This window comes from Colias croceus, chromosome 18 (assembly GCF_905220415.1).
Source record: "Colias croceus chromosome 18, ilColCroc2.1".
NCBI lineage: Eukaryota > Metazoa > Arthropoda > Insecta > Lepidoptera > Pieridae > Colias > Colias croceus.
The window spans coordinates 3,988,138-4,003,774 of NC_059554.1; the positions used below are offsets into that span (position 1 = coordinate 3,988,138).

At 32.3% G+C, this 15,637-nt stretch overlaps 2 protein-coding genes across 2 annotated transcripts; one reads left to right on the plus strand and one right to left on the minus strand.

Annotated features, from left to right (window-relative positions):
* Positions 1 to 762: 762 nt before the first annotated feature.
* On the minus strand, positions 763 to 9,933 carry LOC123699896 (centromere-associated protein E-like). Its single transcript, XM_045646943.1, has 9 exons — positions 9,841 to 9,933; positions 9,626 to 9,742; positions 9,175 to 9,359; positions 7,279 to 7,421; positions 6,795 to 6,969; positions 6,469 to 6,569; positions 4,015 to 4,119; positions 3,457 to 3,635; positions 763 to 3,381 (listed from the first exon to the last, which is right to left on the minus strand). The coding sequence occupies exons 1-9, from the start codon at positions 9,931 to 9,933 to the stop codon at positions 1,198 to 1,200; spliced, it is 3,282 nt and encodes a 1,093-aa protein (XP_045502899.1). The 3' UTR covers positions 763 to 1,197.
* A 1,792-nt stretch (positions 9,934 to 11,725) lies between these two features.
* Positions 11,726 to 15,621, plus strand: LOC123699609 (isopentenyl-diphosphate Delta-isomerase 1). Its single transcript, XM_045646606.1, has 6 exons — positions 11,726 to 11,893; positions 12,347 to 12,469; positions 12,650 to 12,835; positions 13,101 to 13,229; positions 14,298 to 14,473; positions 15,219 to 15,621. Exons 2-6 carry the CDS (start codon positions 12,347 to 12,349, stop codon positions 15,361 to 15,363), a joined length of 759 nt encoding a protein of 252 aa, XP_045502562.1. The 5' UTR covers positions 11,726 to 11,893; the 3' UTR covers positions 15,364 to 15,621.
* Positions 15,622 to 15,637: the final 16 nt, after the last annotated feature.

Sequence of the window (15,637 nt, forward strand, 5' to 3'; positions counted from 1 at the left end):
TCTTTTTTATGAACTTATTTATTAAAAACACATCAATAACTTATTTATAAACATTATAACAAAAAATGCAATGCCACTATCTTATGACTTCATCTTTTTTGACCAAGATCATTTGTAATTCTAATATCTAAGCTATAGGTACCTATACAATTTGTTTATATTACGCATAAATTGTATACAAGTAGATAAATTAAAATAAGTTGGTACCTAAATTGTAATTATCAAATAAATACACAATATTTTCGTCAAATGTTGAAAAGTAGAATCTATACATATAATAAATCTGTAGAAGGGTCAATTCTGTACATTGAAAATATTGAAAAAATAACTAGCAGGGGGTGTTACTGGATCGATACCAAAACCAAATATGTGATTAAAAAAATTTTTGTCTGTCTGTCTGTCTGTCTGTATGTGAAGACATCACGTGAAAACTACCGGTTCGATTTCGATGAAACTTGGTATAATTATACCTTATTATCCTGGGCGTAAAATAGGATACTTTTTATCCTGGAAAAATACGTAGAAAAAAAATTAATCTCAATTTTTCAGTTATCCATAGACGTTGTTCTGTAGTAGGTACCGCGAACACACGTTGCGTATTATTATAGACCTAGCCGTATTTGGATCCAATAGATATTTATAAGATGTCATTGTCCGAGTTACTCAAAATGGAGAAATAAACCATCCACGCAAAGACCGACATCCGCGCGGACGGAGTCGCGGGCGGAAGCTAGTACAATATAAAATTAGTTTTTAAAGTTATCGTAATTTCAAATATTTAAGATTATAATATAGTTTGGATAAATGCCACTCAATTAGCTATATAAAATAATTATTTTTTAGGTACAATGATTTTTTTTTTAATTACATACATAGCCACCTAAATAAATGTTATGTAGAAATGTATGTATGACAAAAAACTTGCAAATTATCCCTTATTATTCTATGTAAAAATGTACAAATTAACTTTATAAAACTTTTAGATAATAAATTCGTTAACTTACGACTCCAGATAAAGTAATTATATTCTTAGGAATTAATAATAATCGTTGCCTACATGTATCAAACATGCACTAATTTTAAAATTGGTCAAGTGCACGAGACGAAGAACGGTAGTAATTGCCCAGAAAAATCTCGATTAATCGATCAATCATTTCGACACTACTTGTTGTTATTAATTATAAGTAAGGAGACGGATCAAATGCCATCAGTGCTACTTGAACCCAGTTTTTCTTCCTCTACCAAACCTTTTCGTATTTCTATTAAGTGCTGTAAGTATTTCGTGGGTGACTTAATATTATGTTCTTTGTTCCTCCTATGAGAATCTAAGTAAACTTCGTAATTATTTACAGCAAACTCTAGTCTCCTGCATGAATTTTTGATTTCATTATGAACATTTTCAAACGTATCATTCTTATCATCGTTATTCCCTTTTGATAATATTTCACCTTTTCTATAAATATTGTTTAATCTGTCTCCATTTTTCGGTACAGATTTAATATTAAGCGAACAGTTTGAACAAGTCTCATCATTAATTTCTTTTCTATCCAAGCCCAAGTATTCCTTATAAAGCTTACCCTTCGTTGCTTCGAATGTGTTTTTAATTATATCCGTATTTATGTTTATATTATTTGAATAACTTGAATGGTTACGAATATTCCTTTTTTTATCCTTTGAAAAATTATTGCTTTTGCAACGACCAAAATCTGAGTTGGTCTCATTAGAAACAGTTGAATCAGATGAGAAAGAATCTATTTCTTTTAAATACTTTGATTCGGAACGTTCAAAATGAAAGCTTGAATTCTCTAGAGATACAAAATCCTCGTCGCTTTCTGCATTTTTATCTAAAAATCTTATACTGGGGCCACTTGCATTTCTTTCTCGTAATGGCGAAATAGCTATGTTATAAGGATACATGTCTGCATTTCGTCCTAATATCATATCTTTAATATCAGAATAACCAGCTACCCTTGCATCATCTACACCTATACTTGTTCTTGGCAGGGTTATATCATCATCATTAGAAAAATCATCTAAATTGTTGTTTGGTTTGTCAATTGTTTTATCACTTTGTATACTGTCTTCATCAGTATCAATGTCTTTATTTCTAATTTCGTCAATCTTATGTTTTTCTATGGTTGGATTTGAAATGAAATTATTATGATTAGTTAATAGATCTGGAGGTAATATTTTAGTCTCCAAAGGCGGTTGCTGTTGCGGTTGAACTGCATTCCCTGCTGTTGTGGAATCAGAATTTTGTGAATCTGAGTCCTCATCATACATCGGAGATATATTGATATTTATGATAGGAGCTGCATTTGTAGAATTATTTTTACGATTTTCAATACTTTTGATGTACTTGGATAGCAGGTTTGGCCGTCTTTTTCTCCTTGGGGGTGGTAATATACATGTTTGTGTGCATCGATCATTTTGAATAACGTCTATAGTCATTGTACTTGATGTTTTAAAGATCTTTCTATTATCAGTCATCGTTGAACTGTGTTTGAAATGCAAATATCCATGATCTGATCCGACACTCACTTCTTTATATCGAGGTGTTATTGAAATAGTTTCAGTTCCAACGTCTCGTTGAAACACACAAGAATTATTTCTGATGCATTCGTACGGCAGCAATTCACTTTGTACATCAATTGCTTGATCTTTTACTCGCACTATGAACTTTTTCGTTTGCGTATAAGCTGGAATGCCAATTCTTCGTTTGTTTCTTAGAGCTTTTTGACTTAATTCCATCAGACGTTGTCGGGCATTTGTACAAATTTTTAACTCGCTCAATGGCTGAATTAATTTCTTATCAACGTTAGCGTCCAGCTTCCCAGCTACCTCTTCATTCCTTTTTAGTTTTGAGTACAACCTCTCTGTAACTGATGCAACTATTTCCGCTCTTTGATTATTATCGTACAAAAGAGATGTTGGCATATTTGACTTAGCTTTTAAGCTATTTATTTCATCAAGTCTTTCTTCGCTAACACTTGGGCTAATTTCTGATAAATTATGCTTTGTTGTTGATTGTTGTGATGTTTTATTAGTGGAAAGAACTTCTTGTGATCTGTACTGCCTTTTCTTGTGCTTGATTGGGGCAACAATTTCAAAATCGCTACCACTTCGTGCCCTTTCGAAGGGTGGTGCAAACATTTTGTCTATTTCCTTATTTATTTCTTCCACAAATACTGTTTGATTTCCAGTAGGATTGTCGTCCGGTATCGCATCTGTGGGTATATTAACATTTTGTTCATCAATTTTAGGCCGTGAAAAATTCATGATGTTCCCTATGTTTGCTGCGGCTTGCTCAACATCAGATAAAGAGGTATTATTTAACTTCCAGTGATTTTCATCGAATGAAAGCTTCCCCGTTTCTGGTATCTAAAAAAATATTCAATAAATTAAATAAATAAACACATAAAAAATCTAAATAATTACGAAATGAGTTAAACTAACGTAGCGTATAAAATGTTTGGTCAGTTCCCGAAGTAACTGATTGTATTGTGCCTGTAAAGCTGCCTTAGTGGTTAGATTAACGGCAGCGTTCGCTCGTTTTGGCGGTAACTGTCTGGTTCTAGCGGCCCAGCGCAGGGTTGAAGCAGATTCCCCGTAACATGCTGTACTTGGTGATATAGCTGAAAATATTCACTTAATTCAATTCACAAAATACCACCTTAAAATAGTACGATTTACGCAAAAGATGGGTAATATCATTTAAGAATTAAATTATGCACGTAGTTTTTTTTTTACACAATTAAAAAAACATTAATTTTATCAGATGCTAGAAAGTAAATTTAAAAGACATATAGGTACAAAATATAATCTGTTTGATATAATCTATGAAAAAGTTATAAGAACACGAAAAAACATTAGATCATGAATTTGATATTTTTGGTTTTATGGCATTCAAATGCTTTATTAATATATAACATTAGATCATTTTAATTTTATATAAAGGAAAATTTCTATAAACTTTATAATAGGAGTATATAGCAATGTTAAATTTATACGTACTTGCTATAATAAACGTGTTGGCGCCACCGGTGAAGCAATCTTTCAAGAGCCAAGTTAGAGCTGAATCTCTGTACGGAACAAATCTCCCAGGACCGCCACCACTCACTGATAAGAAACAGTAAATAATATCTCTTACTCTACGTCTTACCGCAAAAAACTTTAGACAGGGTTTATCTTTAAGCTTGGGTTCTCTTTAATCTGGTTTTGTCGTAGATATTTCTCATAGAAAACTATTAAAGTGACAGATCCCTGGTTTAAAGTTAGACTGTGTTTAAATTCTTTTGATGAAATACCATATATTTTTACGTATCTATACATATTATAATAAATCTCTAGAAGGGTCAATTCTGTACATTGAAAATATTGAAAAAATAAATAACAGAGGGTGTTACTGGATCGATCCAAACCCAAATATGTGATTAAAAAAAATTTTGTCTGTCTGTCTGTCTGTATGTGTCTGTATCACGGGAAAACTGACGGTTTGATCTCGATGAAACTTGGTACAATTATATCTTATTATCCTGGGCATGAAATAGGATATTTTTTATTTATTAAATAAATCTTAATTTTTCAGTTTCCTCCATAGACGTTGTTCTATAGAACCGTGAACACACGGTCACATACGGGTCTAATAATAATTTAGTGAGAAACGACGTCTTCCCAGTTCAAAATGGAGAAATAAACCATCCACGCGAAGACCGACATCCGCGCGGGCGGAAGCTTGTATTCAATAAGAATAAAGAATTATTCAAGAGTATTAGATACGGAATGATATGTTTTAGGCAAAGATCTAACATCTAAAATTGGTGATATAAAGAATATCAGGCAACGTTAATATTAACATGTTCAGAATAATAATATAATTTTTTTTTCTATACTGCAACTTAGCCATATCTGTTTATGTAAACAATAATCTAATATGGTTTCTGATTTTCATCTGTAAATATATTTATAGGTACACTGAGATTTGCATCCAGTGACGCAAAGCTCATCATTTGTCTGCGAATCTTATCGCAAGATCGGGTATGCTATTTCTCTTCAGGCGAGAAAATCTCACAGTGCCCCCCAAATAATATATAGGTACACACCGGCACAATTAGCGGAACAGAAAAAAAAGTGAGATTATGAGATAATAACGCATATATTTGACGAAAATGTAATTAGACACAAAATAACAAATTGATTAACATCTTTTAACACCGACTTTGAAAAGTCTTCGTTATTTTTTATTGAAAAATAAAGAAATTTGAAATAAGTGAAATTTTTAGATGATTATGAACCATCACAAAAAATAAAAAAGTAAGCATTAAAATGATTTAACAATAAAATTAAAGCAAAATTAATAACGAGTGTTTCCCCCTCTTGCTCTGATTACGGTTTCCATACGTCTGGGCATGCTACAGATTATGTTATCGATGATTTCTTGAGGCAACCGCTCCCACTCCTCAAGTAATGCGTTTCCAAGATCATTCAGATTGTTGGGGGGTGGCATTCTGGATTTAACCCTTCTTTTTATCAAGTCCCAGACATGCTTTATCGGATTCATATTGGGGGAATTTGCTGGCCACTGCATCACCGGTGTACCTACGTGGCTCAGATATGCCTGTACCGATTGTGCACTATGAGCACGAGCATTATCTTGCATTAGAATAAAGTCGTCGCCAATAAATGGGGCTAATGGTACAACATGTTCTTCTAAAAGGTCTCTGATCTGCTGTCATGGTCCCTCCTGTGACTATCACTAACTCCGTGCGAGCTCCCAAACATATCCCTCCCCAAACCATAATCGAGCCGCCACCATAAGCCACTGTGTGTTCAAAATTAGACTGTATATGGAGTTCTCCTTTGCTTCTCCATATTCGCTGTCTCCCATCGATCTATTTTAAAAGAACTCTGCACTCATCTGTAAAGAGAACCTGCTGCCATTCGTTCAAATCCCAGACGATGTTCTCGCGCATCGGTTTCTGTTCCGCTAATTGTGCCGGTGTGTGTATTATTAATATTAATAATATAAATAAACATTAATTAATTTTCGATAGAAACTCTTATTTAAAATAACTAGCTCTACTTACTTGATAAGATATATCATTTATATTGAAATGTAGAGTCAGAGACAATTTTATGCACCTAATTATTTCATTCTATTAAATTTGTTATCACTTTTTTACATGAGACAACGAATTAAAGACAAAATTCAGAAAATGTTTATTGTATTGTATAGGTATATTATGAATGTAATATTTTTAACATTGTTCTACAGACTACAACTAGTATCTAGTTACCTTTAAACTTTAAAACTATTATGTATTCTGTGCTTTAAATATATTTATTTTCATGCAATATAGAGGTGTGTTATTGATATATTTTATTCTTATATATTCGTTAAAGCAGTCTGTATTTATTTTAAATAAAATAATAATAGTTCAAAAAATGTTTTCGTGTTTTATTTCATACCTAGAGCAGAAATAACGTTGCTAAGTGCCACCAAGGATTTATTTATATTCGCTCCTTCCTTTTGTCGACTACATGCATAACCTTCTTGACCAGCTTTTTCACTAAAATAATAAATATATAGGTATAATACATATATATCAATATAATCGTGATATTATTTGTCTGTCTTAGTTTAATTAAACACAGAGAAGGAATTCGGTAATCAGTACCTAGATGATGTCTCTGTCAGATTTACATAGTTTATTTTTAAATTTCTTTAAGAATCCACATCCTCCAGTGCACCGAATTAATACAAAACGCATTCACAGCAAAGAATATCTTCTCACCTGCCAGCCAAATCTACCAGTTGCAAAGTAGCCAATGGTGTGGCCAATTCCAAAACCGCATGGGACCGGGAGGAGCTGCAGTTCCTTCGGGTAGCAGCTGTTCGTCGTCTGCGTTTACCTTCACTTACTACACTTAATAGAGACTCCAAGTCGTGTACCAGGACTCGACGAAGGTCTATGAATAATAGTTATATTTATTTTCTATTAAAAAGTATACTGTATGCTCTTTAGCAAAAATAGGTAGAGTTTATTTAGATACTTGCTGATATATGACAGTATTAAATTATTTAAAACGTTTTAAAATGTTTTTATTTAAAATTAATATTATAATCGTACATTTACTGGACCATTTTTACGTTCATTAAATTTGAATACAGGTAAGTACATGCGGGCATAACAATTATTCCAATGGAACTTGAAAAGTGATAATCCTAATTAACTGGATTCCATAGTTAATCTACAATTTTGATTTATATGTACTTACTTTGTACATATGGCCCCTTATTAGGATGCTCTCTGACCCTTAAATCCTTCCAGGCGTTACCTTTCCTTCGAGGAAGGGAATTACAGGGGAGAACCTCAGAGGCCAATAAATCATGAACACGCTCGTTGTAAATTTCTAAAAAACTGAAATATAAGTTGCACTTTTAATCGTTATCTTGAAATGTTCATCAAAAACGATGATAATATAAATAATCTTTTAATTTGTTGGTACGTATTTTATAAGCTTACAGTTATAATTAACAGGTTTAGTAAAATAAAAAAAGTGTTTAATAAAAAACTAAAAGTCAATAAAAATAATATGCTAAATACGCTCAATAAAAATAATATCGTAATTATAAAATAAATTCACGGTAAGTATAGCAAAACTTTACGATTTGTTTATATCCCGAGTTTATAGTTCTATTCGGTTGGGCGGGCGGCGACACTCTGACTGAAGTCAGAGAACTATGTTCGCGTGCAAAATGAAGCCTTATTGTAGTATTGTGGTTACAGCTTAGCAACTATTGTATCTACATTGACATGAAGATCCTATTTAAATCTTTAATGGACAGTTTCAATGACGAATGTTATCGCTAAGGCAAACTAATATGTAGTTTTATAATAATAGGTACCTATGTTGTGTCTTGTGTTAGTTTTTAGTATGTACCCACGTCAAAGCTTGTAATAAACTTTTTATTACATTTGATTTATTATTTGTGAGACGCTCGTTTTTGAAACAAAATATCTCTCTATCATACATATATTTATCGCATTATGTATGTACCATGCACAAAATCAGTAAAATAGGAGACAGAAAAATAAAATTTAGCCAAGAGACTCTAGGTAACTTACGGTTTGATTTAAATATCGGTTACAGTAGTTCACTATTGTGGTAGCGTAGGAATTCAGAGATTTAAAATTGTGATAGTTGAGAGAATGGATATTGCATATTGTTGATTCTGCAGCAAACTTAAAAAAATAAAGCGATACTGCCGCTATTTGCGTTAAACGTGGCAGGTAGATACCTAATGAATACACGCATAGGTATTGGAGTTATCGATGCACAAAGCACATAAGCACGGACATAAGTGAGAGATATCGATAAAGATAACACTATAAAGCATGAAAGGTGAAATGGTTGCGTGATATTGCGGCCTTGGGTACGTGTTTCTTATGTTTAAAGCCATTCTCACTAAATTGGATGCGACCAACAATATAACTGAGGTGCCGATGATAGAGATATAAAAACTTTTTCACGAACGTGCAAAAGTCACGAACATTTGTTTGAAAACAATGAAACTATTTCTTATAAAGTAGACCGTATACTTACTCGACTTCTATTTTGTATGAACCAAGGAAAAAGTTATAATTACATTTCAAGAAAGGTGTCGCTGAAGCAATTTTGAAAATCTACATATCGCGTGAGGTGCCTCCATTGGTATTATTTACGTTGCATAGACGCAAATTGCTTTCTATCTTTTAATATTACCAACTACCTACATACAAAATTGCTAATAACATTTCATGAAATTGAGCGGCTTTCAATTTCGCTATACAACTCGTATAAAATAGTCCACATAAACAAGTAGGTAAATAATTTTGTAGCAATTGAGCTAGCTATTTTTCCTCACAGCATTATGTTTCCAGTTTCAGTTTACAAAACGATCATTTGTTTTCTTTTTATTCAGTGACGATTTAAAGGCCCACCTGAATTTATCGCAAATTAATCACATTAAGCATTGCTTTGAAAAAATTTTGTTAACCTACACCATAACTGAAGTATTTATTAAACTTCTTCTTAATTATTTTTAACATTAAAATTTTGAAATATGTTTGTCTCTTGTATAAAAATTACAACAGGAATAAATTTACAGAATGGAGAGAATTATAAACCTACCTGACAGTTATATCCATATTTTGTTCACCCAACGCCATACACAATCTGGGTATAAGTCCCGGCTGGGTCTCAGTACCCATCATGGTATAAGTCTTTCCCGTTGCACTCTGACCATACGCCAAAACGCAAGCCGAAATTCCGTTGGAGACACTCGCGAGCACTTGCCTTCCAATCGTGTTGTATACCTAAGATCATTGACAAATAAAAGCATTTTAAGCAACCATGAACCACTGTTGATGAGGTATTATTTTCTAGTTGTAAAGACAAATAAATAGCATTATACTTTTTTATAGGAATTAGGACCACGACATAAATAGAAGTATGTAGGTATAATACCTATGTACTTTTTTATAGGATAAGCCACTTTCTTCAAGGTGGAGTTTTATCGAGCTACCCACTGTAATTAAAATTAAAATAAACTCTAGTAGGTAAGTAAAGACTTTCTTCTCACTTTTTCCTGTGATCCATCGTGAGGACTTGTTCCTGGAATAACGCTATCATTAATAATATAATCTGCATTGTATGAGCGTATACGCTTCCGACTATCGCCAGCACCGGAGACACTGACCTTATAAAATTAATAAATATTACAATTTCAGATTAACAGATAATAATTAATTAAGTATTCTTTAAATATTAGATGATTAATATTATTTTCGAACTCACTTTTATATTAGTTATTGTCACCGTATTTTCATCTACAACATTAACGACAGGCGTTCTGCTTTTCTCTGACTTTAATTCTCTAAAACATGTCATAATCTATTTAAATATTTAAATATATTATTTTTACATTTGTCCTGAAGTTTACTTTGTTTCTTCCCTATCCCCTTCTACCAAATTTTAAAGAAATCCTCAATTACATATAGATATATTTATCATCTAAATTTGATGTTTTATCTACGCAAACTTTAAAGTACAATATAAAACATTATATATATAATATTTTTATTCTTAAATAATCGTCAACATCGTAGTTATTATAGAATACTTCAACAATGATACAACAACAACACATAGATATCTATAGGTATATACTTCTCTGTAAACGGTCGCACTCGTATAGCTAACTTCACATGTGACATAATTATTATTCTGCTAATTAAAGTTTTATCTAATAAAAGCAAAGTAAAGAACGTTATTCATAAAGTCAAATCTGAAGACTGTATGCTTGAAACGCATTCAAATAGACAAACTTATGCATGGTTATTTTGAAACGCAACGCGTTTCTTGCTAAGGAAATATAAAATCAGAAATAGGCTTCTAAAAATAGATTTGTATCCCAAACACTATGCAATTTGGCATGCAGGACATAGGCATCCGCTTTGAAAGAATTTTGATCAATTCTACCCCAAGGGGATAAAAGTTTGTACCATGAAAATTTAAATTTTCGCAGAGGAAGCTGCGGACAACAGCAGTATTCTACCCGCCCGCGGCTTCGGCCGATTTGTCGAAAACCTAATAAATTATATACTAAAGTCTAAAACCTTCATCTTGAATCACTCTATCTATTAACAAGTGATAACTGCGTTAAAAACAACCGACTTCAAACTTGCACTTGCAAAATTTACAAATACCTACAGACAAAAATGCTCATAAAATAAAAACTACTGGGCCTATCCGAATAAAATTTTTATGGGACCAATTCGACACCATCCCGCATCGAACAAAAAAAGAATCGTACATAAAAAAAAAAAATATATATATACCGGCCGAATTGATAACCTCCTCCTTTTTTTTGAAGTCGGTTAAAAAAAACCGCATCAAAATCCGTTGCGTAGTTTTAAAGATTTAAGCATACAAAGGGACATAGGGATAGAATAAGCGACTTTGTTTTATACTATGTAGTGATAATGATGTTCATGGGTGGTATAAATAAATAAATATAGCAAAAACTAAAAAATCAAAAGGAGTCGTTTAGGTACCTACCTATACAAACACGACGGTTACATACAAACATACAGTGAAGCCTTGTGAAGATAATAAAGAGCGTTAAAAAGGGCGTATCAAGATGGTTGAAACCACTGAACTGCAAGTCCATGCAAGTCTTAAGCAGGCTACTCACGATTCAATTTCAGTAACAATCTGTTGACACAATCTGCAGTGAGCTGACAGATTGTGTCGTCAATAGTATAGTTGAGGGCACGTTGGGGGTGTAACCCAACATGTTGCGAATTGGATCGGCGCGGAAGCAACCAGACAAATTGTCTCAGCAGATTGTGTGCGTGTTGAAACGTGAGTATTGTGATTGCTCCAATCTCGGCTCAATCGCGCTGCCGCGTTAAGCAGGCTACTCACGATTCAATTTCAGTAACAATCTGTTGACACAATCTGCAGTGAGCTGACAGATTGTGTCGTCAATAGTATAGTTGAGGGCACGTTGGGGGTGTAACCCAACATGTTGCGAATTGGATCGGCGCAGAAGCAACCAGACAAATTGTTAAAACAAATTGTTATGATCGATGGTCATTCTCATGTCATTGTCAAAGTCAAAAGCAGCTATGATACTCCTGTCCTGTCCTTGCTCTGTGGTCCTGTCGGCTGCCACAGTTGAATGTTGATCATTGTCAATTGTCAAGACGTAGGTAATGCAGTATTGTTACGATAACAATTTAATAAAAAGACAAATATTTTAGGGTTCAAACCAACCATTTAAACGTTCTCATGTGCAGTTGGAATATTTGAAATATAGCCGACGAACTTTCGGCATCATTCCAAGGTAAGTAATTGTAAAAGTAATCCGATTAAATTGTAATAATAGTTACAAAATGCGCATATTTTTCTAGAATAAATAAGCATGAAAGTTATAATAATAAACTAAAAATAAAACTTAATAGACAGTCGTTAAATTTTTATTAGTATATTGATAAGACTGTCGTGAAAGAAGCCCTCATTATTTAAAAATATATGCCAGTGAAAGTTTTTGCCGTCTTAATTATTCAACTACAACTTTGTACATACATCTAATAATTTATCTCAGATGACACTTTTTCTAATTTAAACTAACGTCTTAAGAATATTCAGACTTAAAATAACTTATCACCATTTTTACCAAGATCTAGGGAAGCTGATATGGATCATATCTATAACTCGAATCTGTTTGTGTTATGTTTCTTATTCTGTTTCATTGTAATGTGAGTATTCATACCATTTAACTGATTTTCTATTGAAGATGCTTGTCAGAAGATTTGTACGAACTCTCTGGAATAATAACTTACGATTGGAAAGAAGATATTTAGCATCTGATCCAACTAAGCCGCAACTGGATGAAACAGAAGGTGTAGAACCAGTCCAGGTTAGAAAGTTTTCATAATATATTAATTTTTACTGAATAATTTAAAGTACAGTCATATCAATATTGTTTCACATATTGTGTAGACTATTATTCACATTACTTATTTAATATTTATTTAAAAATATATAAGGAGCTGCAAATACCTATTATATTTACTAATTACATGTATTTGTTTACTAGCTACATGCCTTGGACAAGGATATCTGCCTGCTTGTGGATGAAAAGGATAATTTCATAGGAACTGCAACAAAACGGGAATGCCATAAAGTTGGACCTGATGGCCAAATTCCCCTTCACAGAGCTTTTAGTGTGTTCTTCTTTAACAAGAGAGGAGATATGCTCCTTCAGAGACGATCCAGTCAAAAAGTTAGTAAATGACTACTTAAATTACATTATTAAAAACCTATTATTGAAGCAGGTTGTTAAAGAAATAATTTTAAATACAAATTTACACTTTCCATCAATACTTACAATAATTTAATCTCCTTTTCTTCAACAATAGAATGTCCAAAGCCATTTGGTATAAATAAAAAGATAAGAGAAGATATTGGCATAAAAATAGTTTAAATATAACCCTAATAAAACATAACTTTATTACGGGAGTAAATCATTTTAATATTTATAACTACAGGTAACATATCCGGATTACTACACAAATGCCTGTTGTAGCCACCCTCTGTACATAGATGGTAAAGCAGAAGATATAATTACGGCTGCACAAAGAAGGCTGAACCTGGAACTTGGAGTGCCATTGGACAAGGTATTATAGAGTTCATAATTAATAATAATTAACTTACATACTGATATGCTTCAGCCATCATACGTAATGATTAGATTATTTTACGGTGCATTTAGACCAAACAAACATAGAGCTAGAAGAAGAGCATTCTTTCGTGATCTTTTAGTGTAGACGAAAACTCGTATGCAGTGTTGTTCAGCTTGGAAGAAATGGTTTGAAGAATTTTTCTTTGGCTGTCAGATAATATTTTATTTTTTATTGTTAACATAAAATTCACATTACATAATACATATATTATACTGTTAATTTTTTGTAACAATAATATAAAAAAATGGCATTTTCTTTGAATGCTTGTCAAGTAATAATAATAGTCTATTTGCATTCAAATAATCCATTATAGCAAAGGCAATTATAATTTAATTACCTTATTTCATGCAGAGTTATATTTTGCTGAACAATAATCTTTTCTTATAGCCTATGGTTATAGCAGAGCATAATAAGATAAATATGTAAAAAACAATTGTTATAAGTGAACAGATAAACAAACAAAAAATAATGTACTCACACTATATTTATGTAAGAACATCATTTTAATGTTCATGTGGATTTTAATTTAATTATTAGTTTTATAGCATTCAAATCCATACTAATATTATAAATGCGAAAGTAACTCTGTCTGTCTGTTACTCAATCACGCCTTAACTACTGAACCAATTTGCATGAAATTTGGTATAGAGATATTTTGATATCCGAGAAAGGACATAGGATAGGTTTTATCCCGGAAATCCCACGGGAACGGGAACGGGGACGGGTTTTCTTTGAAAACGCGGGCGAAGCCGCGGGCGGAAAGCTAGTGCTTTATAAAAGAAAATGTATCTCTTTTAAAAACTTCATGAGTATAAAAACTTCAGAAGAATGAATTTACAATTATCAATCCTTATCGGAAGAATATGTTAAACTTGTAAGCATTTGTCAAGAATGAACTAAGTAAGTATAAGTAGAAAATAGTTCTAGGGAACTTTAGTGGACTTAGTATGACCGTGATTTCCTATTGAGAATATTAGTTATAGGTAACAATTTTTTTCACAGATGGAACCAGAAATGTTCACTTTTCTGACCCGAGTGCACTACCACGACCCCGGCGACGGTATTTGGGGAGAGCACGAAATCGACCACATTTTGTTCTTCCAAAGTGATGCTAAAGTGAAACCGAACTCCGATGAGATATCTGAGTACTGCTTTGTGCCAAAGAACGAGTTTAATGCGTAAGTACATAATTGTAACACTAGGTTTGCGCGTGCGGATTTTTCGCGTGTTCTCCAAGGATACAGGGATTTTCGGTTTTCACTTTATATCTCGAAATATGTCTATAGGATACAATAGCGTTATGGTTCCTTGAAACATTCCTTTTCAAATTTCTCATTATTAATATGAGTGTCGCGACTCGAGGCGCAAATTATGCCAGCTCGCACCAAAGAATTGTGATTTTTTTGTGAAAATTATACATCTACACCTACTAATAAGTAATATTTTGAGATTTATTAAACTTTGTGTTGACCATGTCAATGTTCAAAATGATATCTCTGTATATCGTCAAAATCAACAAAAAATATTTCATTGTAGATACGAAATATTTGATTGAAATTTTATCTTTATTACCTACCAATAAATATTTAGTTGTTTAATATTTTTTTGTTCAATTAAAGTTAATGACCGTGAAAGTATTAAAATTATATCACAAAACGCATTTTTGCCACGATTTTTACTTACCTATTTGAAATACAACATTGATATTATTTCATGATTTTCAATATGATAAACATGATTTTTCTTATATTTAATTTTATTTACGATGATTTTGATGATTATGATGATATTTAGTGTACATAATATCTTTCCGTGACCTTGCCAAAAAGTTACCTATTTTTTGTACACAATAAGTCATAAACTCATAAATCTATTATTTGTTGACATTATGAATGAATATTTATTCATGAATAAATTCTAAAGGTTCATTCCAACGCTCGAAGGACCAATGACGCCATGGTTCAACATGATACGTCGCCATCGTCTGAAGCTCTGGTGGGACAACTTGCACCGCATCAAGGAACTTGCCGAGCCCGACAAGATTCACAAGTTTATTAACGAAAAATAGTTTTAAGACTAAATTATATCTATAACTTATGTTATTTAATGGGCCATAACCCTCTTCTTTATCCACAGTATAATTATTTTTAGTTGCACTACCATTTTCTTTATTTTACAAGGGGTAAAATATATTTTTTTTAATTGATAATACTATGAGCATTTAGATCCCCCAAAAATTATTTGAAATTTAATCATAAAATATAATATAATAGTGTAAATAAAGTAGGTGTGGTGCTTTAAATAAATTATTATTGAAATAAATAAATGTTGTTTTCTTTTCA

Bases quoted from the DNA above. Each gene is read 5' to 3' on its own strand.
- LOC123699896 (XM_045646943.1), bottom strand. From the start codon at position 9,933: ATGACATGTTTTAGAGAATTAAAGTCAGAGAAAAGCAGAACGCCTGTC. The intron at 6,970-7,278 runs GTAAGTACATAT...TATTATTCATAG, and splicing joins TAAGGGGCCATATGTACAAA to ACCTTCGTCGAGTCCTGGTA. The intron at 3,636-4,014 runs GTACGTATAAAT...GAATATTTTCAG, and splicing joins CAACACGTTTATTATAGCAA to CTATATCACCAAGTACAGCA.
- LOC123699609 (XM_045646606.1), top strand. From the start codon at position 12,347: ATGCTTGTCAGAAGATTTGTACGAACTCTCTGGAATAATAACTTACGA. The intron at 12,470-12,649 runs GTTAGAAAGTTT...TTTGTTTACTAG, and splicing joins AAGGTGTAGAACCAGTCCAG to CTACATGCCTTGGACAAGGA. The intron at 13,230-14,297 runs GTATTATAGAGT...TTTTTTTCACAG, and splicing joins TTGGAGTGCCATTGGACAAG to ATGGAACCAGAAATGTTCAC.